The following is a 24,418-nucleotide window of genomic DNA, read 5'->3' as shown; positions in this document are numbered from 1 at the left end:
CAAAATTCAACAGGATAAAATGTTTTAATTTAAAAGAAAAATCTAGTAAATAATTAATCCATACCATTGAAAATATAAACATGCCCTTGTCATTGAAGTGTGTAAATGTGCATACAAAGAAATAAGGCAAGTTTGTGATCCTATTTTATAAAGTAAACTATCCCAATTTTTGGTATAGATAAATGCCATCATCTATTTACTTCACAACACTTTTGTAGCTCTTTAAAATTTGTTTATAGTCTCTAGTTCACTTGGGTAAAATGCTATGAATATTACATTTAAAATAATTTCCCACCATTTTTCCTTTAAGAAAGTATTCTTGCTCTCAGAATTCAAGCAGTTTTTAAAAAAAAAAAATCCTGAAATACCTCTGTGCTCTTCAAAAATCATATGCGCTCAGAAGCCTTGAAGGTCAAAGGCAAAGCTAACAGCTCATCTTGGATTTTGCTACTTTGGAAAAGGAAAAGAGGAAAATGAAATTTATGAAGTAAAGGCAATCTTATCTTGGAATTTCTTCATTTTATCTGTTTGCCATAAATAACAATTTAAACATCTTCAAATGTCAACGTTTTGTTTCTATGTGAAAGTATTAAAAAAAATCAATGCATTCAGGCATTATATGAAGCAACAGAAACCAGAGCACCTTATTTGTAGCAAATTTTATTTTCAAATAACCATAAAAGGTATCCAGGTACACTTCAGAGTCATTTATGAGATCATGCACGGTGTAAACAGAAAGAGTCCAAAGGAAAGAAACATTCCTGATGCTTCTAACAAGTGACCTGAAGGGACACAGAAACAGACACCAGAACTTTCCCCCCTGATGCCTGGATCTTTATCCTTGCTTGTTTCTTGTCATCTCAGCACAAGATAAAATGTAACACAGAGAAGCAAAAATCAACAGTCCAAGAGAAGAGAAACTTGCCAATGTTTGGGGTTGGTTGCCTGTTTTTTTTTTATTACTGTTCACAGAGAAATGTAGCAAGCAGAGGATGGTGTCTGAATGAAACATTGATTTTGCAACACAGTTAACAAGGGGGCAATCGTCTTGCTGCTTACTTCCTGTTCACAGACTCCTTGAGCATCATACACAGTGCTTACTTCCTGTTCACAGACTCCTTGAGCATCATGCACAGTGCTTACTCCCTGTTCACAGACTCTTTGAGCATCATGCACAGTTTTTTGTTTTTTTTGGGTTTTTTTTGTTTTTGCTACAAAATCCAGGAAAATAAAATGGGAATGTTCCCAGAAGGCATTATAAAGAATATTTTAACTTGGGGATTTTATTTTTGAAAATAAGGAAACTTATTATCATAATAATTTGAAAATACCATAAAGACAAAATAGGTGAGACCAAAAAGGACACAAATCAATAGCAAAAGCTGAAGAGACTTAAGTTCCAATTTTGTTACATTATTTGTATAGCAAAGAATTGTACATCAGAGGTTGTTTTGTTTTGTTACTGTTTTTCATTTCAGTCTTCAGAACTGAGTTCTCATTACTAGAAATAGAAAATAGATTCAGTCATAGGCCTATAGAGACCTTCTCTATATGCACAATTTTCAAAAAAACTCAACATTATTTACTTAGTCTAGACTAAGCCCCAATGTTCTTATTGGCTAGTGACAATAAAGTCTAAAAGGGTGTTGAGTTTCCTTCACAGTTTGTCATCTTCTTACAAGTGAAGCTAACTGTGCTAGTAACACAGTTAAAAATGAAATAACAAAACTCTATTCAAAACTTTCTATTTTCATCACAACAGTGTTATCTCTTGATTTTCCTTAAAAGCCTAGGATGATAGAATGCCATGGTTTTGTCCAGCACTTCCCATTTCCGATGCTTCACACCACAGTGCGCTCTGCAGGCATACTGTGATAGAAAATGATGCTATCTTCTATGTGCCTAATAAAAGAGCTGTCACTCTGAAAATTGTACAGTGAATTCCACTGGGATTCTGCTAAGTAAAGCTATTGGCATTTTAGGCAATGAAAACCACCAAGGTTCTAAGAGTTGTATGCTTTGGTTTCTGTGTTATGAACTGTTACTCTATTTGAAGTATCAAAAGCCTACCTACTATGTAAGTCAATATTACAATAGTATTTAACCAAAGTTCACAGATATGGTCGGTAAGAGTTTGTGTTCCTAGGATCAATTTGCCAGAAGTTATATTCATCTAGGCATTTGGGGAGGTAGAAGCTATAATTTTGGTGCCCTGCACCCATCTAAAATATCCTCAGTCTTCTTATCTATGCCAAACAATAAATGTGCAGTTGCCCAGACTGAAGACTGTCGTACATCATAGGAAAGTGTGTTAGACCTTCCAAGCCTGCATCTTGTGATTTTTCCACTTCCCACTCACGTAATTAGTGTTCTTTTTCTCTTCTTTTTAAAAAACATGCCTGTTTCAAATTTGTATTATTTTTTTCAGATGTCTAACTCAGCTACGTTCTTTCTCTCTTTGGTCTCTTCCTGCATTTCACATACCAGACAGATAGTTAAAAGTCTGAAAAACCAGGCAAGCTTCCAAAAATATCTCAAAATGAAACTGCCCTAGGTGACAGAACAGGAAAAGAAGGCAAAGCCTACAGGACCAAGGTTTCAACACGCTGGCTGAAAATGTGTTGGAAAATCCATTCAGGTTGCTAGCGCTATGGATGAGATTTCGATGAGCCATAAACATCCAAGTGACTGACAAAACTAACATGTTCCGTGATGACTCAAAGCAGTTCACTTGGCATGGTGCATTCTGGGTGCATTGTTAGCTAAGTTGGTACCTGTCCTTTAATCCTTTTGTTTTCCTTGGTTAGCATTCAGGAAAGGAAAGTGTTTGAGAAAACATTCAACATTCTGAGAATAAATATAAGTGAGATATTTTATGTCTATCATTCATAAAACTTACATCCTTTACATGGGGTTTATTTGTACATAATAAAAATTTCATAAGGATTTTTTTTTCTGGAAAGTATTCTATATGCTAATTTGTTTAACATGTGCTTTGGATATAGAGCTAAGTAAAAGGAGCTTCACACAATTCTTTCTTCAAGTATTCCATTTAACGATGAAAAGAAACCTCATTCCTAAATATTTGTTCTTCTTTCCAATTGATCCTTTGTTTCTGATACCTTCTGCAACCTGAACTACACAAAGAACAAAAATGTCAGCGTTCAGAACATATTTAAATACTTCAATAAATTTGTTCATTGCATAGTGAACATGTAAACTCACAGAGACTCTATAAATGTTACCTTAGAATCTGAAAAAGGTGGCTGGAATCTTACATAATAATTTATTTTGATATTTGTTTTGTTGTAATTTGGGCTTGCTATTTTATTTTCATACATGAGTCAACTGAATACAAATAAATGAAAAGAAGTCATAAAAGTTAAAATCAAAGAAAATAATTTCACCTAATTCTCTAGTCTGTAAATTTTTTCCCTGGGCATAACAGGCTGCAAATGTACTTCATGCCCTGACTCTTTAAGACAGTGTTCAAAATTAATTTCAACAATGTGTGCTTAACATAAAGTTAACTATATTTGCATCAAATAAAATGTTTATTCATGAAAGCTATTTATCATACAGGAAACAGCAAAGTCATCATTACAGAGATGTTCACTAGAGGTGACAGATGCAGAAGTGCATGCAGGGCCTTCTGTTTAGAAAGGAAGTATAGACAATAGTAGTAAAGCCGCTGGCTTTGAACCCTACACTCTTGTTAATGAGAGTAAAAGTTATCCTCTGAATTTACCATTGGAAAATTACATTAAGAGATAGGACTGATACACATTAGCAAGCAGATGAAATGGATGTTTTGGGACTTTATTTTACAGTTATTGTGCTTGACAAATGTGTGGAGTTGTTTCAATAATAATTTTCTCCAAATGTGGGGAGGGTGTATTACTGCCAGGTTGCTCTGGTTTTCTGCGTGGTTTATCTCATTCTTTTATTAAACCACATGAGGTTAAGCCTTCACTTGTGTCAGACATCATAAAGAACAGAAGTTTTGTTAACATTCAATAAATGACACTTAAGTCACTCTCTCTCTTTCTCTCTCTCTCTCTCTTTTGGTTAATAAACTTTTAAGTGTATAATTATCATAACCTAATAGGGTCTTTGTCTTCACTGCAGTGGATTTCCGATCAAACTTTTCCCCTTCTTTTAATACTTTAGGGAATTTTCAAACGTCGGGATGTTTGGCTGTAATGCCCCAAGATTTGTTCTCCCTGAAAAAAAATCATAGTGACAATTTATTAACTACAGAGCAACTTGGCTTTTAGGGGTCTGCAATTTCTATTTAGATTTACAAATATCCACTAGAGCTCAATAGACCTGATACTAAATCTTAATCATCTTTAAGATTTCTTTTCATGCACCTATGGATCTGCTAATTTATTTTTATTCTAGAAACTGAACTGAGTCAAATCAGTGGGGCATTACTTTTATTATAAACAAGAATATTTAAGGGTAATTCAAGATTGAATCACAATTTATATACAATGGTGTGTGTGTTTGATATGAATCAGAACTTTGGGACCTAGAAACCTATTTGTCTGTTTGAATTTTTTTAGTTGTGCTGTTATTTCTTAGCTTTTACACATAGATACTGAAAATATACTAACACAAGTAAAACTGATGGGAAATAAAACTCCTTAGATTCAAAATGGTTTATTCACACAAATTTAATAGGATATATCACAATTGTTTGGTCCATAAATATTTAGGGGAAATAGTTTCTATACAATGCATTTATCAATAAACAAAGGAACATGGACAATTTTGCTAGACCACTTACTGTACTATAAACACGAAGTTCAATATATAAGATTATTGAATTTCTCAACTATATTTGAAAGAGTGCACAACTGCTTTCTATGACATGTTTGTCCCCTCTAACAGGATACACCATAAAAAGAGTTTCAGAAATGAGAGGTAAAACAGTACAAAACTAGTGAGGTGTCAAAAGGGCTTAAAACAGTTAATTTAACAAACAACACATATATCCTGATTTTTCACAAACTTATTTCCAAGTTATATCATAAGGCACATAGGAGAACTGAGTTATAATTAGTCTACTTAATAAAGTAGGTCTGTAGTACCATATATTGTTCTGTCAAAGAACAAAATTTCTAAGTATCGATATTTTACCTGTAAAAGTGTGTTAATAAGATCTCAGCCTTAAGAAGGTTGTTTGGTCTGGTTAGTGGTAAATGCCCAAAATGTAAGAGAAATATGAAAAGTCAAGATTTAAGCTCCATAGAAGATGACCACACTTGCTAAATATATAATGGCGATCACACTTTCTTCTGTTACAGTGTTAACTTCTCTTCCATCATCTTTTTTTTTAAAAAATAAGCTACTTTCTGTGCTAATTTTCTAAAGACCCTGAGCAAAAGTTACAATAATGCACTTTAATGTGGGCAGTGAACTGTCAATATGTAACCACACATTTATACAGCCAGAAGGGCGCCTTTAAAATCTATGAAATAGCCACTCGACCACCGGAGGAGATTAAAGGGTGCAAAAGAGTGCACAGTATGTGCAAAGTCATTCTGAACAATCCACCAAAGCAAGACGCAGATCTTGACTTCTTCTTGATTATTTTAGGAAATCCACAATCTAGTTGGTTTGTTTTTTTTGTTTTTTTTTTTAACTACAACAGAAGCAGGTAGATGAACATTCACCACTGCCCAGACCATTAAGATTTCACGTTAAGTTAAAAGAAAAAAAAATGCTGCTGTAAACTAGGAAATATATTCAGATCAGCATCCACAAGGCTTCTGAGTTTATCTACTTTAAGACTCATAACTTCACATCTGTAATATTAAAAAGATTTTTACACATAAATCAACCCGTGCCAAAACAAAATAAGGAAGTACCCAATAATTCTCAGTGTTGGTATTCATTTACTAAGTTGTTTTTTTTTTTTCAAAAAAAAAAAAAGACATTATATAGAATGCCAGATACAATATCATGGTACAGCTGAAGCCAATTAATTATTAATTAAATTATGCCAATTTTTACTTCTTAAAAAATGTATTTTGCTTATTTCCATTTCTTTAGGGGAAAAAGTTAAGGAAAAAGACAGTTTCAGAGACTGGCTAAAAAATGTTATCTTTTCACATTTTTAAGTAGGGGGTCAAAAGTACAGAATTTCATATTTTAAGTGTAACTCCCATGGAAACACAGGAGTTTAAGGTTGCTGTGTTTTTTTCAATTTTGAAAAAAACAGTAAAAAGCCCTAACAACAGGAAGTTACATTCCTGAGTTAGACTTCCCACCCAGTTAACCGTTGCTATATAAAATTGATGTTAATGTTTTGTTTAATCATATCCCTCACTTGAATTAATAGTTCAGGTTTAAAAAAAAAAAGAACAGAAATAGTACATTTGTTTTTAACTTCTTAACATGAAAATTTTAAATTGTAAGACTTTAGAAAACAACTTATTAAGTGTCTGGTTCATTAATAACTCGATCACAAAACAGGAATATGATTTGCCCAACATAATACCATCCATTTTTTTTCCCTTCAAGATTCTGGAAATAAGTAACATACAATTTTAAGAGGCACTTACTAGAATGATTCAAAATCTCCCCTTACCAACTGAAAAAAAAAAAACCTGATTAAAGAAAAAAGATCAAATACACCTTGTAGACAAAATACGTTCACTTAAAAGCGACAATACTGTAAACTCATAGCCAAGTGGTGTAGATGCTACACACCAAGCTGCTATTTATTCCCCAAACATCTTGTGGGTTAGGAGAAGGGAAAAAAAAATCTCGTAAATAATAAAATAATAATATTAGAATAAAAATAAAAAGAGGAAGAATCCTTTTTTAAAAAAAACCAATGTTAGAAAAGGTTCGTTAAGGTAGTTTGTGAGGGGCTTCCGGATTCGTGGCTGTCCATGTTAGAGGTCACAGATGTCACTACAGTGACAGTGGGATTGGTCAGGTCTGTTAAAGTGGTCGCAGTGCCGGGTGGAGTGAGAGCGCCGCTGTCTGCTGAGGGCGGGGCCGGAAGCGACGTGCCGTCAGCTTTATCAACACCCCCATTCTCCTGCCGCAAAAGGTTCCTTCTGAATTTGGCTCGTGCGTTTTGGAACCAAACCTGCAAACCAATCCCAATTGATTTCTTTATCGATTTTTTTTTAAGTTTTTTTCTCTCTCTCTCTTCCTTTTTTTCTCTTTTTCCTTTCCTCTATTTCTCCTTTTAAATATCATTTTTCTTGGAAAGAAAGTGGACTTTTCTACTTCTTTCAAAATAGTCTACTCCGGGTAATAGACTAGAGTTATTTTCTCTTTACTGTACATATTGCTGCATTAAATGTATCACTTAGGATAACTGGTACTGGAGCAGGGAAACCACAGAAACAAAGGCATGGAGACTAGGGGGAAAACACACCATTCCTCAAGAGGGAAAAGCAGGGTCACCAAAGTGTCTCAAACTAAGAACTTCTCGTGTAAGGGGAGCACCACCAGAGGTTAAGCTGTTTGCTAGTCCGATGCCTGACAAATGCTCTATGGGCAGAAATACTCTTCCCAGCCACAGTCCCCAAACAGCCAGAGAACAGAAAAAGTCTGCTACTTGCCACTGAGGGGGGAGATCACAGGTCACTCGCGGCAACCTTGTATCATTTTATAATTCTTACTATGAACCTGGAGAAGCAGTTCAACATCCGGAAGAACTCTGGATTTTTAAGAATGGCTTGATAAAACAGAGAAATTCTTGCTCCAACTTCTTGCTGAGATACAAGCCTGACATTCGACTGTTCAGGAGTTGGGGGGATGGACCACCTGAATTTGGAAGGTCCTGACATGAATGGGCTGCCAAGAGTCTGCAGACGTGGGACAGCAGATCCTTAAACACTAGTACACTAAACCCAGTGTGAGTGGACATCTCTACAGGCAACACTTGTTTAAATAAAGGTAATGCCGTCTACACAGCAATGAAACTTTGGAGCCCACCTCTCCATCTGGAGGGAGGATGTGAGTCCTCGCGGACTCCTTGAGTACTCTCCAGGAAGCCCCTGTAGGAAGATAACTACAGGAGGAGACTACTAGGAAGCAGAAGAGGAAATATCCATCTCCAGGTGATTAGGGAAGAGAGCTAGTTTCTGTCAAGGGGAAGGGAGGACATATATACAAAGCCAATGATGGACGTGGCTTACCTGCAAGACTCTTTTGGTCAGGCCCGTTTTTTGAGCAAGCTGCTTGAGGTCCTTGGCATCCGGATTGTGGTTGATGGCAAAGTAGGATTTCATGGTCCGGAGCTGGTGGTGCTTGAAGGACGTTCGCATGCGCTTGGTCTTCTGGGAAGGTGGATAAGGCTGCTGGTCCCGGTCCAAGTGGTCTGCCTCGTTCTCATTACAACCTGTTGCAGTAACAGTGGACAAACAACTGGTCAGTGGGAACTTAAAAGATGGAGACATATGACACTACCGTCATCATAAAGCAAAAGACTGTCATTTCAATGGTGAGTGATACCTAGAGGAAGACACTGGCTATAGTCAGCTAAACTAAGCCATTTGGATACAGCTGGTCTGCATAATAGAAAACAGAAGATAAAGCCTTTTCTCTCTGATTGATGCTCCAGAAAATGTAGGGAGTAAGAGCGACCTCAAAGAAGAATAAGCAGAGGAAGAGGAGAGGGAAGAAGAAGCAGAGGAAGAGGAGAGGGAGGGGGAGGAGAAGGAGGAGGAAGAAGTTTATGTGGATCTGCACCCTGGTGTCCACATTCACATGGGTTTTTGTGCCATTTTGCCTGTTTCTGGTTGGTCCTGTCCTGTATCAAGGCACTGTTCTTTACGTGACAAATGTGGCGAACACGTATTCAGGTCTCAAGTTTCAAGTTATCTAACAGCACAGTATGTGTACGCACACAGGAAACTAAGGGATAATCTAAAGAATTTCTTATGTTTGTGGTGCTTTCTCAAGAGGGAAAAAGAACATGATAAAAAAAAAAACGAGGAGACATGAGGAAATGACGCTTTTGAATGTCTTCGAGAATATAAGAGCATTGCATTTGAGGAGTTTCAGCTACAACTGGTTAGCTTGTGCTGTGCCAGGAAGAAAACACCTTTTCTTTGGAGTTAGCCTAATAAATATTTCTGAAAGAAAATAATCCCAGCCTCCTCTCTTGCTCCTGCCTGCAGCACTCCCCACAGCTCACTGTTGAAACACAATAAGGTTTCTACCCAACTTAATCTCCTGTGTTGTGGACGTGTGTGAGTCACGTATGACCTGTGCCACTGACCAGCCTGGCAGTAGGAGGGCAGCATCTTCTCTGCTCTTGCAAAACCCTCGTTGGCACCAAGGGCAAAATAAATTGGGCTTTAAAACCAGTGAAAAAGTCCTCATTCTCAGGATGTGAAAGTTCATCATATTTAAAGCCACTTCCTTGTTCTGCACAAGACATGACTACAAGATGAAAACATTTCACTAAATATTTACTGGCTTACTCACCTATGAAATTCAAGGGCATAGCTGTCTTTGGCTCTTGGGCCCTTATTTAGTATATTCATCTGGTGTGCTTTCACATCTGACCATCCTGAGCTTCTATGCATTATTTCAAATCAATCTGATCATGTCACACTGAAGGAAAAGCTTAAATCTTTAAAGGGGTGAGTCATCTCCCCTTTATAAAATGGTATCTGCCTGCCAGGCTCTGGTTAGAATTTCAGAATTCCCTATTTGCATGTGTATAAGCATAGATGTGCTCAGATATCAGCATATATGCAGCTTTGTGGTCATCAAACAGGAAATCTACTGCAAATAAAACTCCTTTAATGAGAAATTATCCCAAATATATAAAATGAAGAATTATCAACTTTTGTGTATCCCAAGACACAAAGGTGGGAAGTCGCCCAAGAGAGCAGTCACACAAAGGAGCAGGTGTCGGTGAGTTCTCTGGGGGAAAGGACTGTATCACATTCTCCTTTACATTCCTAAGTCAAACAATGAGACCATGAACTCACAAGTTCATGCCCTCATTCACCAGGAACATCCTAAGCGCATACTAATACAAAGTCCAATCAACTTGAGCTGGTGCCCAAGTCAGACAGATACTGCCAAACTTTGGTCTTAAGCTTCTTAGGCCTGCCAGAATGGAAACATATACCCACAGGTAACAAAGAGAATATCTTTTACATTTTGCCCTATTTCATCCCAGCAGGGATATGTCCCCTTCAAACAGTCTGCAGAATTGCACTGTGAGATCCTCAAATGCATGAAACAGCATCCCGTGACTATAAAACGATGATATCTCCAGTAAAGTGAGCCATATTTCACAGCCAGATTACAAATAGACCCTCAGCAACTTGCTCAAAGAGGCACATTCCAGTCGTTGGAGGCTTCTTCAAATGAGAGAGCATGTCTAGCCAATGTGAGTTGCAACTTTTCCTGAACAACACATCAATTGTGACAAGAGCCTCAACTTGATGTTTAAATAACACACTTATTTCCACCTCTCCCAGGATAACATTTCCTAGAAATAAATATGATTCCCAACTTAGCTATCTAGCTATTCATCATTTGAAATGAATCTAAGAGAAAAAAATAATTAAAATAAGATTCGAGGAAATTGCTTTTCTAAATATGTCTTCTGTATTTGGTTTTGCTCATTGCAAATTCAGTACAGTGGTTTAGTGCATTAGAAAGAATTACTGCGCTTGCCACCACATAGCAATTCAGTATGTAAGAACAGAGATACCAGGTCTTTCTTATAATATATGATTTTCACGTGGCTATGTTTGCACCTACATTCTGCAACTTGATAGAGAAATCAATTTCTGCCGCAATATATCAGCTTATCCTAAATTACTTGTGTTTAATGACAAAAGCTTTATGTAAATTTGCAGATGATTGTGTTCCCAGCATTTCTAAGCCTTAGGGATCTTCCCCCCTGAATTATAAGAACAAATAACTCTCTTTAAGTTGCTTCAAATCCCCACCTGAGCCTATGCCTCTGTCGTTACTGAAGCTAACAGGGAGAGCTAAACGTTTTACATCCAGTTGCTTGCTTGCGAGAGGGTCACCTATCGAAAAATGAGTTTCTGTTCTAAGGGTTCGAAACCTTCTGAGAATTAACTAATTCCTGGGAGACCACTAGGGGTCAGTGCCAGGCTAATTTAACAAGGAAAAATCCTGCACATTTAGATGAAAGAACCTGGTGGTGGGGGTGAGAAGTAGCAGAAATCCAGTTTCTTAGTTAATGGTCAATTATCCAAACAGGACCTGTCCACCCTAGATTGAATCCTCTCACCTCTGAAGGTCCTTATTTCCATCCAACATTTCAGCTAAATGAACTTTTTTATCTTAAATACAAATAGGTAATTTTTCTTCCAAAAAAAAAAAAAATCAGCCTGAATAGTTTGGTGAATATGTACAAAGAAGTAGAAACCAACCTAGGAACATTGCACTGAAAAGTGCTTAAATATGGCAAGCCCTAACTGACCTCTGACAGTCTTTGGATCAGGAATATGTTTTGTGTATACCTTTTTAAAATTCATTGTATGAATTTATTTGGATCCCATTAATGCTGCTCTTTATGAAGCTTTACATTTCAGGAGAAATGGCAAGAGAAAACCTAAATAATGCTACAAAACCAATGAGGTTAAAATGTAGGTGACTTGTACGTTCTAAATTTTAATATGTTTTAAACTTGCTGACCCACCCTCCTCACCCCACCCCTACCCTATTGGACTGTATGACTAGCTGACATTAGAATCATAAATTTTTTTGTAAATGGGGGTGGTTTTTCTTAGATTACTTGAAACCAATTCCTCCAGGCAATCTTCCTAATCTTAAAGAAAGGTGTTCTATTTGATTGTGTCTCTGGAGACATCCAGGAAAGGGTGTTAAGAAGCTGCAGTGGACTGGGCAGCCTGGGCCATTTTTCTGCTGTCCAGGAAGAGGACAGTGTACTCAGAGACTGAGCAACCCTAAGGAACCAACAAAGAACCTAAACAGCTTTTTGCCTTCTCTATTTGTCTTTTTAAAAAGTAAAAACTAAGAGAAGCTAAATTCTATTATTCTGAAAGCTTCTTGGAACCATCTAACATAAAGATCCAAGGCAAAACCAAATTCAGCTAATTAGATTAACTAAAGCAAGCCAAAAGCCGAGCTTGCCCCCAGTTTAACTAGAAATCCCCATCCCCCTGGATTTCATGGGGTGCCAGCATCATTCTCTCTCCCACTAGTTGTATAAAACCCAGTGTCCCTTCCTCCCCTTCCCATTCCAGGCCTCCACCCTTCCCCTGCTCTCTCCTCCTCTCCTCTCTCAGTAGGACAGTCAGGTCTCTGTGAGAGGTTGGAAATTCCACTGTCATCTTCTATTAACAAAGAACAATTAGTGCCCTGCCTGTTTTGCCTTGAGGACCATGCATTATAGATGATAGAGTTTGCAGTGGGCAATTGGACCCTAAGCAAAGCCCTGCCCCAGCTTAGCAAGGGGGGGGGTGGACAGGGTGCAGCCAGGCAAAGCCGCAAATGCCCTTGGCCAACCCCTGGGTTGTGCTTGCTGCAGAACACAGAGCCGCCCTTAGCCTCTATGTTGGCTTTTTTCCCTTGGTCCAGCCACTGCCCAGATGTGAAGAGACAGCTGAGGTCTCTTTGGGCTGTGTGTCCCTTCTCTCTCTCTGAGGTGTCATCTCTCTGCTCCATCCCAGAACGGATTCCCCTAAATTTGGAAAAGAATCCCAGGAAACAACCCAGCGTAGGGTTGGATATGCACAATTAAGCCAGTGTGTTTCTTCCAGCAGCCCAAGTCCGCTATGTGTTGAGTTCCAAAATCAGTTTGGGCCAGGACACAGGAAATCAGAGCAGTCCAATTCCCTGGGCTTTCCCAAAATCAGCCTAGGTTTTCTGGGACCCATGTCCCCTCTGTGCTTACTCTAAGAGCTCAGGTCTTCAGGGTCCACTAAGAGCCTGCTCTCCAGAATGGGAAGTGGAGACAGGCTATCAACAGGAAGAAACTGGTGCAAGGGTGTGAAACAGATGGATGGGCGCTTTCTCCAAAGCTAAGAAGTCTTTGGGAGCTGCTGCCTGCACTTTGTTATGAATCGAGAGAAGGCTGGCAGTGGGCAAACAAGCAGCCTGACATAGGACCAGGAGATTCCTAGGGTTGTCGGAGGTCAAGAGGACCTGATGACCTATCAGGCTGGGAGTGAGTAGGTTACGTGAATACCCTGACCCTCCAGAGAAACAACTCAGCTATGCAGAGTGAGTCCCACCCTAGGGTTCTCTTTGCCAGGATCAGAGATTCAGTTTTTCAATACCCTTGCCAACTATGTTGCTGATTAACTTTGGGCTGGTGACCACAGCCTCTGCCCCCTCCAGACAGAGTGGAACTGGGCTCTGAAGTCTTTCTTTCCCCCCCATTAACTATTTAGGAAAACCTCCTCCAGGATCTATAATTTGGCTCCAACAAAGGAATTGCCCTGGGGCTGTTTTGCTCCAACTGAGAGCCAGAAACTAATGGGCTCATTAACTAATGGGTAACAAGGATTTGGCTTTGCCTGTTTGGGGGAAGTCACTTCAGCCCCATGGTTATAAATTTTTTTTCTCCACAAGCTCAATAACCCATCCTCTCTTCCCTTCCATCCTCTTTACTTCTCTCCTTTCTCTTCCTCAGACTGAGAGGGGTTTGTGGTGAGAGCCAGGTCATGTTAGGCAAAGCACTGTCTTGGCCACAGGGTCACAAAACGGAACCGGCTCTGCCAAACTCTCCTCCAGCACTCTAAGATCTGAGCTGTCGGGGTGGATAAAGTTAGGGGCCCACCTGAGTTGTAATTCACGATGTCCACTCCCAGAGCTGGGCTCTTCCGCTTCCGGGGCCTCCCCTTCTGCACTGTGCCAGTGCCATTGAAGTAAGGCAAAGCCAAGCCTCCGCTCTTGGCTGCCAACTCCGTGTAGCTCAGTTGAGGTGGATACTCCCCTTGCAAGAGGGTCTCGAAGTGTGCACGGCAGTACACCAGGCTGTCCTTCATACCGAAATGGTCTCCTGTGGTCAAGGTCTTGTTGCAAGTGGAGCAGGTGAAGCAGCTCAGATGATAGACAGAGTCTCGGGCGCGCATGACCATTTCAGAGGCAGAGATGCCAAGGTGGCAGCGGGCACATCTCTGCACAGAGAACCTTCTGGAAACAAACAGGAGAGTCAGAGTTCCAGCTGGTGCAAGCAGTACCTATCTCCCATTCGCAGCGCTTAGTCTGCAGGGGCCAAAGACTGACTTGGGAATGCTGGCTGAGAACTGGGGAACTTAGCTTCAATGTAATTTAAAAAGCAAGCAAACAAAACTCTGAACTGGCCAACTCACAGAGCCAGAATACTAAGTTGCAACGCCAAATGAAAAGCCGACCTTACGGATGACAAAATAGTATCATACCTAACTCTTGCATATATGAGTGTGTCTGGCTACCCCAGAAAATGGCAATTATGCAGGGGAAAGACAGTACCCCTTCTACTTCTATTTAGAGGCCAACAAGGTCATTTCCACAGGCTCAAATCTTCCCCAAGCTTCTGGGGTTTGTTGTTGTTTGTTTGTTTTGTTTTGTTTTGTTGTTTTCTGTTTTCTTCCATCTGGTTCTGGCTAGCCTGGGGAGCAGTAGCCTGTGTGACCTCTTCATAGTCATTTACAGGATCCTTATCATCCACTTAGTTGCTTCTGCCCCTGCCAATAGCAGGCAAGTTGACCAATTCACTTTAAGGAAGGAGGAACCCACAAGACAAAACAGAACAAAAGTCTTGTTCACCAGAGACCTGTTCATTTTCTCTTTTCCCAGTTTTCTCAGCTGAGCTGTGTAGCTAAGAAGAGCTGGGACCCTGATAAGCTCTCTACTTCCTGGGATCCTTCTCACCCATCCTCGCTGCCCGCCGAGGGTGCACACAGCTTTAAGACATATGTAATGAATTTCCCCTATCTCAGAAATAACTTTTCCTTGGACGGGCAAAACAAAACAAAACAAAAGAAAGAAAAAGAAAGAGAGAGAGAGAGAGAGAGAGAGAGAGAGAGAGAGAGAGAGAGAGAGAGAGAGAGAGAGAGAGAGAGAGAGAGAGAGAGGCGACTCTGGATTCCCGCAGGCGGCTCCACCAGGTTTATTGGGTCAGAGGAGGAGTGTGTGATTGGGGGGGCGGGGTGGGAGTACCTGTAGTAATCCTCCTTGCAGTAAATGCTACCGTCCTTGGCAAAGCAGGTGAGCTCGGACTCCAGGGCCAGCTTACATTCACAGCACTTCAGGCACCTCAGATGCCACTGCTTGTCTACGGCCAGAAGATAGTACCTGTCGGAGATCTTGCCCCCGCAGCCGGCGCACAGAGCGGGCTTCTCCGGACTGAGAGGGGGCATGCCCTGTGAAGCAAGCACAGGGCAGAGCTGAAGGAGGGCTCGGGGCGCAGCCGCACAACCCGGGACGCCTTCAGCAGAAGAGTCCCCAGCGCAGGAGCGCGTCTTACCAGGGGCCACAGCACACAAAAGCAAAAGTGGGGAAACTTTCCCAATGTCTCCCCTTTCAACGACCAGTTCCCCTTCTTAGGGTATTACCTGGACTAGCATTTCGGTCCTCCTGGACCTGTAACCCTAAAAGCACCCAGACTTTTAGAGCCTAGAGAATGTTTTGATAAGCGTTCCAGAATTAGAAAAGCTAAGGCTAAAAGTTTGTGACTTTCAAACTCAAACAATACACAAAATAAAACAAAGCTGTTATCAAGAAGTAGAAAGAATTCTGAAGTACATGGATTTTTTTTTTTACACAAGCAATACTACAGTTCTATTTTTCTGAATTTTAATGGATGAAGTAATTTGGCCGGCATTGTGATTCGGACATGCTTTGCAGATGTTGCTATTCTGTAAGTTCAAGGCCGTCCCCCTGTTCCGGTAAGGAAGTGAAGTGCCTGTCCCGAAGGAAGGACCCCTATCCAGTCTTCTTTGTATATTCGCTCTTTTCTCTAGCCAGCATAAATAACACAATTCTTTCTCTTGAAAATTTGATTCCCAAATTAAGCGTCTTACTTAGGTCCCAACTGAGACTAGCAAAGATGGTAAAATTCACTCTGAGGATCCCAGTCGAATTTGGTTGCTGTTTTTTATTTTTAAATAAAATAGCCGCTAAAGATGAAAATAAGTTTCTCGCTGGATCGTTTCTTCAGACTAGCAGAAATAATCCGGGCTTCCCTTACTATGTTTTGGCGACTTGGAAAGGTTAAGTCTCGCCTTTTTCTCGGATAGTGGGTTCTCACTGTATTAATGGTGCAAAGGCCGATAGTGGACTATTTAACAAGACCCAAAACCTCATTGACCGGCTAGAACCTTCTTGGTCAGTTTGAGCTACAGTCCCCGCTGTGATAAAAAAAGCTCTACATAGCCCTGTTCGCCTGGAATCTTTTCCGCGGGCTTCTGTAATTTTCTCCCTCCAGTCCATAAGTGAACAGGGGAAATGCTCAGATTACTATTATTTTCACGAAGACGTGACTGCTCTTAAGAATAGTAACCGGCAGTCGTAGGTGATTGTTTCTCTTAGTTTTGTAGAGTTCGTTCGTGTTTGTGCTTTTAGACAAGGGGGCCGCTCCTTCTCTTTTTTATTTGATTTCCCGCTACATAAGATAACCTCCCCAGAAGAAAGAGAAACGCAATTTTGTGACCAGGGTAGTTGAAGCGGCATGCAGGCCCTAACAATCCCTGAATTCGGGGGCTGAATTTCTCGCGTTCGAAGAATTGGAAACCGACCAGCGCGTTGGGGTCTGCTGGGAGGGTCTGGTCTTCCATCCCAGAGACTAGGGTCCCAGGGCTCCAACCTGTCCGGTGTGCCGTGCCGGCAAACAGTCCCTTAGTACCTGCACCAAGGCTTGCCCTCTGGACTACGGATCCGGCCTAGCGGCCGAGTCACTAGAAACTGTAGTTGGGGGCTGGCAGGGAGCACGCCCGCTCCTTCCAAAGCCTGCTGCCTTGCACGCTCGCGCTCAGCCGCTATAAAAACTGGTGATCTCAGGACCGCAGCATCCCAGATACCTCGATTCCTTGCCTAGCAAGCGGACCTCTCGAGAAAACCTAGGGAACAGCGAACGTTCCCAGGCAGAAGTCCCCGAGACCCACCATCCCCAACCTGGGCAGGCCGGAGACTCGCAGTTGCTCCAGCGCCGCGCTGGGGTTGGTCCTTACCGCGTCGCGGCCGTTGAGCTGAGTGCCTTTGGCCAGACGGGCCTCGGTCTTCGATCTGCGCTCCATCTCCTCCATGATGCCTTGGATGTGGCCTCCGGAGATCCCATGGAAGAGCATGGCTGGGGGGCGGAAAGGACACGAATTGTTTTCGGCGCGGCACCCCACTATTTCCATAAACACACGCTTGGGGCTCTCAGTTCATCCGCGTGAAGGAAGCAAAGGGGATCGCACAGAGCTGCGCGGTGAAAGAGCGTGGAGACGGGCGGGGATAGGGGCAAGAGAGAAAAGAAGAAAACGACAGAGTAGAAATAGATCTTTTTGAGAGGGGAAAGACCCGGGCCAAAAAAAAAAAAAAAAAAAAAAAAGCGAAGGGGAAGGGGGAAAAAAGGTCCGGCGTTTCCCAGAAGATATACAGAAAACAAACAAACGCGGAAGGAGGGGATAGCAGGAGAATCTTAACTGCGCGAGAGATCGAGTTACTAATGGGAAACAACTGCCACGGGGGGGGGGGGGGGGGAGAAAGACAAAATCTGAGGAAGAAAGAAAAATAGTTTTGAACACAAAGAAAGAAAACGAAGCGCTATATTCAGCGGTCCCCGGCTGCCTGCAAGTTCCCAGTGCCTGTAGGGTTGGGTTGGGGACTGCTCCTGCCGGAGCTGTGTCCAATTTGTTAAGAGACTAAAGCCAGCCCATTTTTGATAATTTAGTAGGAGGAGTCCTCTCCCTGGAGCTGCCACGGATTTTTATTCAGACAACAAAGACCTGTCATACTCCTCTCAACCCCCTGGTGATGGGCAAGCAGGGACAAACATTACAAAGGGGTGGGGGGCTGGGGGGGAGGCAGAAGGAGGGGGCCTTTACCCCCATCCCACACGCGCGCCTACACACACACACACACACACACACACACACACACAAGCACATATCCTTCCAAGAGTTCTCAATAGTCGTGTTTTAAAGGAGCCCTTAGTGTCCGAGTCCTAGACGGAGCTGGAGGGAGAGCCAACCTCATTTGCTCTCAGTTCATCAGTCCCCAGCCCAGATACATAAAAGATGAGCTGCAAACCTTGTTTCCTTCTCATCGATAGACTTTTTAAAAACAAACAAACAAACAAACAAAACCCAGTTCACAAGGCTGTCACCAGGAACATATCGAAGCCGCAGTCTTAGAAGCACTACACGGAAACGGGGGGTTTTTAATGTTTACTTCTTTCCTCCCCATCCCCTTCTCAACACTCTTCTGACGGTAGTCTACTCGCCTCAGGTCCCCGAGGGCAGGAGGCAACACCAGGCTCCAAGGCGTCCTCCAAAGTGAAAAGGGGCGTGGAGAACCTACTTTCCGAGTGTTACTTTTGGAGAGGAAAATATACATATACACGTACTCTGAAATTTTTGAAATTTTGAGTATAGAGGCCAGGGGATGGTTTTGTAGACCTGGATATTCAACAAAATCTTGACCATGGAAAAATGACTCTTTTACCTAATTCTAGAGCGAAGGTAAACTAGTGGAGATTCTAGTGTCCCGTTTGGAATTTGTCAACTTGTGTAGGGCTGGGGTGAACGGGGCACCCGACCGGGATAGGACGAGGCATTGGCCGCTGGCGTTCGGCACACTTCGGTGGGTGTGAAAGGGGCTCAGGGTGGAGGCGGGGAGGTGAGAACTAACAGTCAGGACGACAGACTGCTCCTCACAAGAGATGGTATTGTTCCGTGGCCCTCTGTTCTTGCTAGCGCGGCCCTTCCCCTCCCTCTGGTACCATTAAAAAGTGCCCACAATACTCTGATATTGTGGACTCACTGAAACGGCCAGAAAAGCCTTAGGATTGTGGAGCGAGGAGCAGAGTCAGAAACTTAATCAGAAAGAGAAGGAAAGTCTGGCCGCTCTCATCCCTTCCTTCGTGGTCGTCAGCCTCTGTTTCCCCACCACACGGCTGCCTTGCCGGAGGTCTTTGGGGCTTCAGTCGAGATACCCAGCGCAGCAGCCCCGCAGCAGGCCCTCCTCCTTCCACCCTGGCAGTCCACGTGGAGCCTCAGCCCAATCTGGAGGGAAAGCCGAGAAGAAACTGGGGGAATTGGGTATCGGAGAAAGGGAAGAAAGGAAAGAATAAAGGATGAGTGCTAATGAGGGGGCGGCTTAGGATGGAGGGAAGGAGGTGAAAGAGGAAGGAAGAGAGGAAGAAGAGGAGAAGGAATGCTGAAGGAAGAGAAGGAAACCACCCTGGTGTAGCTGCTTAACTTCCTGTCTCAAAGCTTCGCCTTCTGAGGCTCCTAGGGTCGCCTCTTCCATGAAACTCAAGCCTCCACTGTTTCCCAACCTTTTTTTTTCTCAGGGTCAAAATAATGTTCTTTGCAGACTGGACGCTTTTAAGGTCCTCTGGGTACCAGAATACAGCTCATAAAACACAATTTCACACAAAAAATGAAGCCAACCAAGTGAACTAAGCGGGAGAAACACTCCCCCCCCCCCCATTTTGGCAGCCCTACCTGACAGCAGGACGGCTATTTACTGTAAGTAATGTAATTAGCCCCTTTGGATGGAAATCAATGAGCTCGTCAAACCCACGTGCACACGCAAAGGGCCCCAAGGAGGGACTGGGGGCAGGGGCCCTTTCAGAGACAGCAGGTCCTCTCACAAAGAGGCAGATTGCCTTCACACAAGCCAGCAGTTAAACTGACTCAGGGCCCAAGGTGGGGGGGGGGGGGACGGGCGGACACGACCCAAAGAACTACTCAATTAAACCCAAGGATGCTAGAAGCACAAAGTAAATACAAGATGGTCATCCACTTTGCCTAGTTTCTCCCCTACATCCTCCCTGACTTTCAAATAGGAGTGTTTGGAATTGGTTTTGGCTTTTGGGTTTTGGTCCTGAACTGTTAAGCAAGATCATTTAAAAAAAAAAAAAGCAAAACAAAACAAAAACAAAAACACCGGACTTCGTGAAGGAAAAGCTTAAAAACACCTCTTTTAAAAACAAAAGTCATAGCTTTGGGAAGAGTCACTAGGGAAGCTAGGCAATGACATCATGGAAGCCTGCATCCACCCATCCATCCATCCATCCATCCATCCATCCGTCCATCCATCCAATCCACTTCCTCTGTACAGATCTTTAAATCATCTATAAGGACAAGCCCAGTAGAGGGTCCCCAACAATCAGCTTCTTAGCTGAAAACAAGCTAGGACTGATCTTGCTTATAAAACTAAGATTCTAAGTTCCAGGGCCCTCAGGGATTGGCCACTTCCACAAAGAAGTGAACTGCCAAGATTTTTCTTGCTCTGAGAATGCAGGAAGTCATTGGAAAGGTGGGAATGGGGCAGGGGTCCTGGAGTTTGGGAGGTCCCAGTTAGTTTGGGGGAAATAGCTTCCCATAGGTCCAGCCCACCCCCCTCTCACAGTTCCTCAAAAAGAAGCCCTACAGGAGCAGAGGGGTAAGAGACCAAGAATTAGATGTGTCACAAGAATGTGCTAACCTTTTGTCCAGGAGTCCTAAGAACTGGTGAAGGGCCCATCTCCCCTCTCCTCTTCACTCAAAGGACTATAAGTGCTTTGAATAGGGAAAGCATCCTGGCAGCTTTGCCAGATAAAAAAAAAAAAAAACTTTTACCCAAGAAGTGTTTCTCTTTCTTTCAGGCTGAAAGGCTGGCACATGCTTCGTCAAAGTTAGAGCACTGGCAAGTTCAATGCCAGAGACCTCACTTCCATTAATGGGACAGGTGCATGGTGGGGGGACTGTCTGTTCACCCTTCCAGTAGGACCTGGGGTCTTTCTAAATCCAAAGTTAGAGGCAGTGGGGCAGAGCCTTGGCCTGGCACTGCCCACCCACCTCCCCCACACTGCCAGCATAGGCAATCTAATGTGCTCTTTTCTGCTCCCTGCATTTTCGTGGGGCTATTGTTACAACTTTCGGCAGAGTGGGACTCTGGATTCTAATGAGACAGAAGATTTTAGACTTAGGGTATACCCAATTACATACAGCATTTCCACGAGGACAGAGGAGACTAACAGGCCATTGTCTGGACCCTGGCAGTTTCACTGGGAAAAGGTTTTTGGCTTAGTCTAACTCCTCAGAGGCCAGGAGGGGAAGAGCGGAGATGTCATAGGTTGCTCAAACAGCTGCATAGCTTTAGGCTTGAGAATAGAAAATAACCCAGCCCATCATTTAGCTGTAAGAGACTCAAGGTCTCTTTAGACCTGGATTTTGGTGACCTTAATCTAATGCTCACAAGGTTGGTCATTAAAATTAGACTATTTCTTCGGATCCTAAGAATACTGTTGTTTGGAAAGGCAAAGCTTTGAAGATCTTGTCTAAGTTTTAGCATACGTCGGGTATCTCAGCAGCCAAGAGGAGTCAAAGGTGGTGAGGAGCTAGGAGCCCTGTTTTCAACGAGGTAGCGCCATCCGGACTTGGATGACCAGGCTGCTCCGGGTAATAGAGGAGCAAATGGGCGGCAAGTCCCCAAACCTTTCTCTGAACAGCCGAGACAGATCTTCCTATGAGCAAACCTTCCCCCAAATGACGCTGGCAGGTCCAGTTTGCTTCTGTTTCAGAGAGTCCCTCGGATTCAATCCTATCAGTAAAGCTTTTTCCAGACAAATGCAAGTGAGACTTCAGAGTTGTGGCTGCAGGAACCAGGCGGCCTGGGAGATGCTGCTCTAGGCCGGCCGCAGCCCAGCTGCTGCACCCGCACTGTTGCCTGCTGCTCTCAGGGACAGACGTCTTCGCGGGGTGGGGTCAGGGCCGGGCAAGTCTGCACCCTGTTAGTTAGTGCAGGAACACCTGCGGCCACAAAGGCTCATGTTAACTGTTCGCTATCTTCAAGCCTATGTTCTTGAATCTAGGTCCCCACCTCCACCCCCAACAGGGCTGCCTCCTTGTCTAGAAGATCCGCGCTTCTGAAACGTGAAGTCTCTTTACTTGAAGCTTGCTCTGCCGGTGGCCCTCAGAGTCTCCCCAGTAAACAATAAATTCTACACAGCGCAATGGATTAGGGATGAACAACAACAAGATGTCAATAAAACCAGCTTCCATTCCAGCCTTTCAAGGTACTTGCTTCCAGCCGCTCTGCTGAGGGTCGCAATTCCCTCATGCCTGTGCTTCTTCGGGCCCTAAGACACCCTGACCCCTGCCCAGAGCCCTAACCTTAGACTAAAAGGAAAGTCAATGGTATTCAAGAAAAGACCCAAAGCGTGGCACGGGTGGGTCGAGGGGACAGATTCCGGGAAGTCTTGAGCCAAAATGTTTTCCAGTCTCCAAAGCAAAGCTCAATTTTAAGACAATTACGATCCTTTCACTCAATGAAGCCATACTCATGGGCTCACAGTGGTTCTCTCTCTCTCTCTCTCTCTCTCTCTCTCTCTCTCTCTCTCTCTCTCACACACACACACACACACACACACACACACATGGAACACACGTGGACCAAAGGAAACAGTGGCAAAGAAATACCGAGGAACCTGGCAAGAACTCACCTGCCTCTAAAGTGGTGCCGTTCAGCATCCTTAACGCCAGAGGGGTCGATCGCACAGACAACCGCGATTGTACTGTCAGAAGAAGAAAACCCGGTGTGTCAGCTAGACATTACTGCCTGGGCTCCCCAAGAACCTTTTTCCCTTAGTGGGGTCGGTCGTAACCTCTTGTCTGCTAAAATTAGGGGACCCACGCAGTTATGGCCAAGCTGAGCTTCGTTTCCAGAGCTCTAGGGCTGGGAGCAGCCCCCCCCGCCCCCCCACAAGGATAGAAAAGCACTCCCCACTATGCGGAACCTAAAGGGGTGTTACCTTGATGTCCCGGTGGTGTCAGTTGTTCCTCTCAAGAATTTGGTTCTTGGGAGAAGTGGTGGCCAGAGGTGGCGGTCAGGGGTGCGGGACAGTTCCCGCAGTCGCACTCTGTTAATCAAATAAACAAGCCCAGTGAATGAACATAAATAAGCGCTCTCTCTCTCTCTCTCTCTCTCTCTCTCTCTCTCTCTCTCTCTCTCTCTTTCTCCTCCTTCCCTCCCTACTTCCCTCCTCTCTCTCCTCCCTCCCTCTCTTTCTTTCCCTTCTTACTTACCTCTGTCCCTTTTCTCCTCTCTTCTCTCCCCAGTATTGACCTGAATCTCTCACCTCTGACCTTCAGCCTCCTCCACCTGTCTTTTATTTTCTGTTTATGCTTTCTCAAGTCGGAAAAGGCGAGGGTGGGGGATGGCCGAGGGCTCAGGCTCCGGCCAGTACCCCAACAACCGTTCGAGACCGCGCTCGGCCCTGCCAGCCTCTCAATAATCCGAGGAGGTGTTAATGGAAGACTTGGCGGCAAGGGAACCTCATAAAGCCACGAGCATCCCGAGACTTGGGCGCAGCGGGGGGAGGGGTCCTGGAGCCCCGCAGCGTACCCTGGCCTCCCGGACCCCCAGCCTGCCTTTGACTTGCTGAAGCTGGTACCTAAAAGATGCTGCCGCCAGCTGGTGCCTGCTGCATAGAAGGTGAATGGGTGGTAGCTCCTGGGAAAACTGGGCTAAGCTATTGATTGCTCACACACCGTCCTCGCCTTCTTCTCCCCATCCTTCGCTCACCATTGATGCTTCTAAGCCCCGCATCGGAAACCCAGCAAGTTGGAGAGCGTTCTGCACTGGAAAGCGGCCTCCGTGACCCGTCTGCGAGGGGCCCCAAGACACCTGCCCCTCTTGGGTCCTTACTAAAGAGCAACAGCTGAGAAAAACCTTCTAGAAGAAATTCTGCACTCGAACCTGGGCACTCAAAACGGCTATCGGCTATGGCAGGGACCCTGTTACCTGGTCTAGATCCCGCTAGGACTGCGTAGCCCCGGGTTCCCTCGAGCCGCTGGTAGAGAAGAATCGGAAGCCAGACCTCTGGCCAATTATTTACCCCACTCCCCACCTAGGGCGCCCCTCGCAGTCGGAGATGGGGAGGCGGGGGATTAGCTTGGGCTCCCGCGCCAGTGGGGAAGGAGGTGTGAGCAGAGAGATTGGCAGCTCCAGAACGCCGGTCAGCGCCGGCGCCGCCCTCCCCCCACGCCAGTCTGCTCCCCAAAGACCCCGCAGTCCGCTCCTTGACTTGGCATGAGCCAAGGGGCTGAATGGGTTGAAGGCATTTGCGTGCCTCGAAGCCACCAGCAAAAATTACGGGTTTGTGCGGGGATGGAAGCCAACCAGTCCCACAAGCTCTCCACAGTTTGGGGGCTTTAAGAGACGGCTCGGGAATGATGAATCCAAGCCACCCCTCCCCCGCACGCTCACTCTGCACACTAAACAGCGGAGTGTTGCTCGGAGC

General features: G+C 43.9%; 1 protein-coding gene across 5 annotated transcripts; it reads right to left on the bottom strand.

Annotated features, from left to right (window-relative positions):
- Positions 1-853: 853 nt before the first annotated feature.
- On the bottom strand, positions 854-24,043 carry Lhx9 (LIM homeobox 9). Of its 5 annotated transcripts, none has more exons than XM_057770832.1 (8): positions 23,202-23,286; positions 22,928-23,035; positions 22,619-22,690; positions 17,151-17,269; positions 15,142-15,344; positions 13,778-14,133; positions 8,169-8,371; positions 854-4,223 (listed from the first exon to the last, which is right to left on the bottom strand). In XM_057770832.1, the coding sequence occupies exons 3-8, from the start codon at positions 22,644-22,646 to the stop codon at positions 4,167-4,169; spliced, it is 966 nt and encodes a 321-aa protein (XP_057626815.1). In that variant the 5' UTR covers positions 22,647-22,690; positions 22,928-23,035; positions 23,202-23,286; the 3' UTR covers positions 854-4,166. The 5 variants fall into 5 exon arrangements, with proteins under 5 accessions (XP_057626815.1, XP_057626814.1, XP_057626813.1 ...); XM_057770830.1 differs by lacking the exons at positions 854-4,223; positions 23,202-23,286 and adding exons at positions 6,280-7,108; positions 23,920-24,043; XM_057770829.1 differs by lacking the exon at positions 854-4,223 and adding an exon at positions 6,280-7,108.
- Between the last annotated feature and the right edge of the window lie 375 nt (positions 24,044-24,418).

This window comes from Chionomys nivalis, chromosome 5 (genome assembly GCF_950005125.1).
Source record: "Chionomys nivalis chromosome 5, mChiNiv1.1, whole genome shotgun sequence".
Taxonomy (NCBI): Eukaryota; Metazoa; Chordata; class Mammalia; order Rodentia; family Cricetidae; genus Chionomys; species Chionomys nivalis.
This window is presented reverse-complemented; position numbering and strand designations above follow the sequence as displayed.

What these genes read in the sequence shown, in the direction of transcription:
- Lhx9 (XM_057770828.1), bottom strand. Translation starts at nt 17,324, where the DNA reads ATGGAAATAGTGGGGTGCCGCGCCGAAAACAATTCGTGTCCTTTCCGC. An exon ending in TGCAAGGAGGATTACTACAG is followed by an intron (nt 14,134 to 15,141) that starts GTACTCCCACCC and finishes GTTTGTTTCCAG; the next exon opens with AAGGTTCTCTGTGCAGAGAT. An exon ending in CATCGTGAATTACAACTCAG is followed by an intron (nt 8,372 to 13,777) that starts GTGGGCCCCTAA and finishes TTACTGCAACAG; the next exon opens with GTTGTAATGAGAACGAGGCA.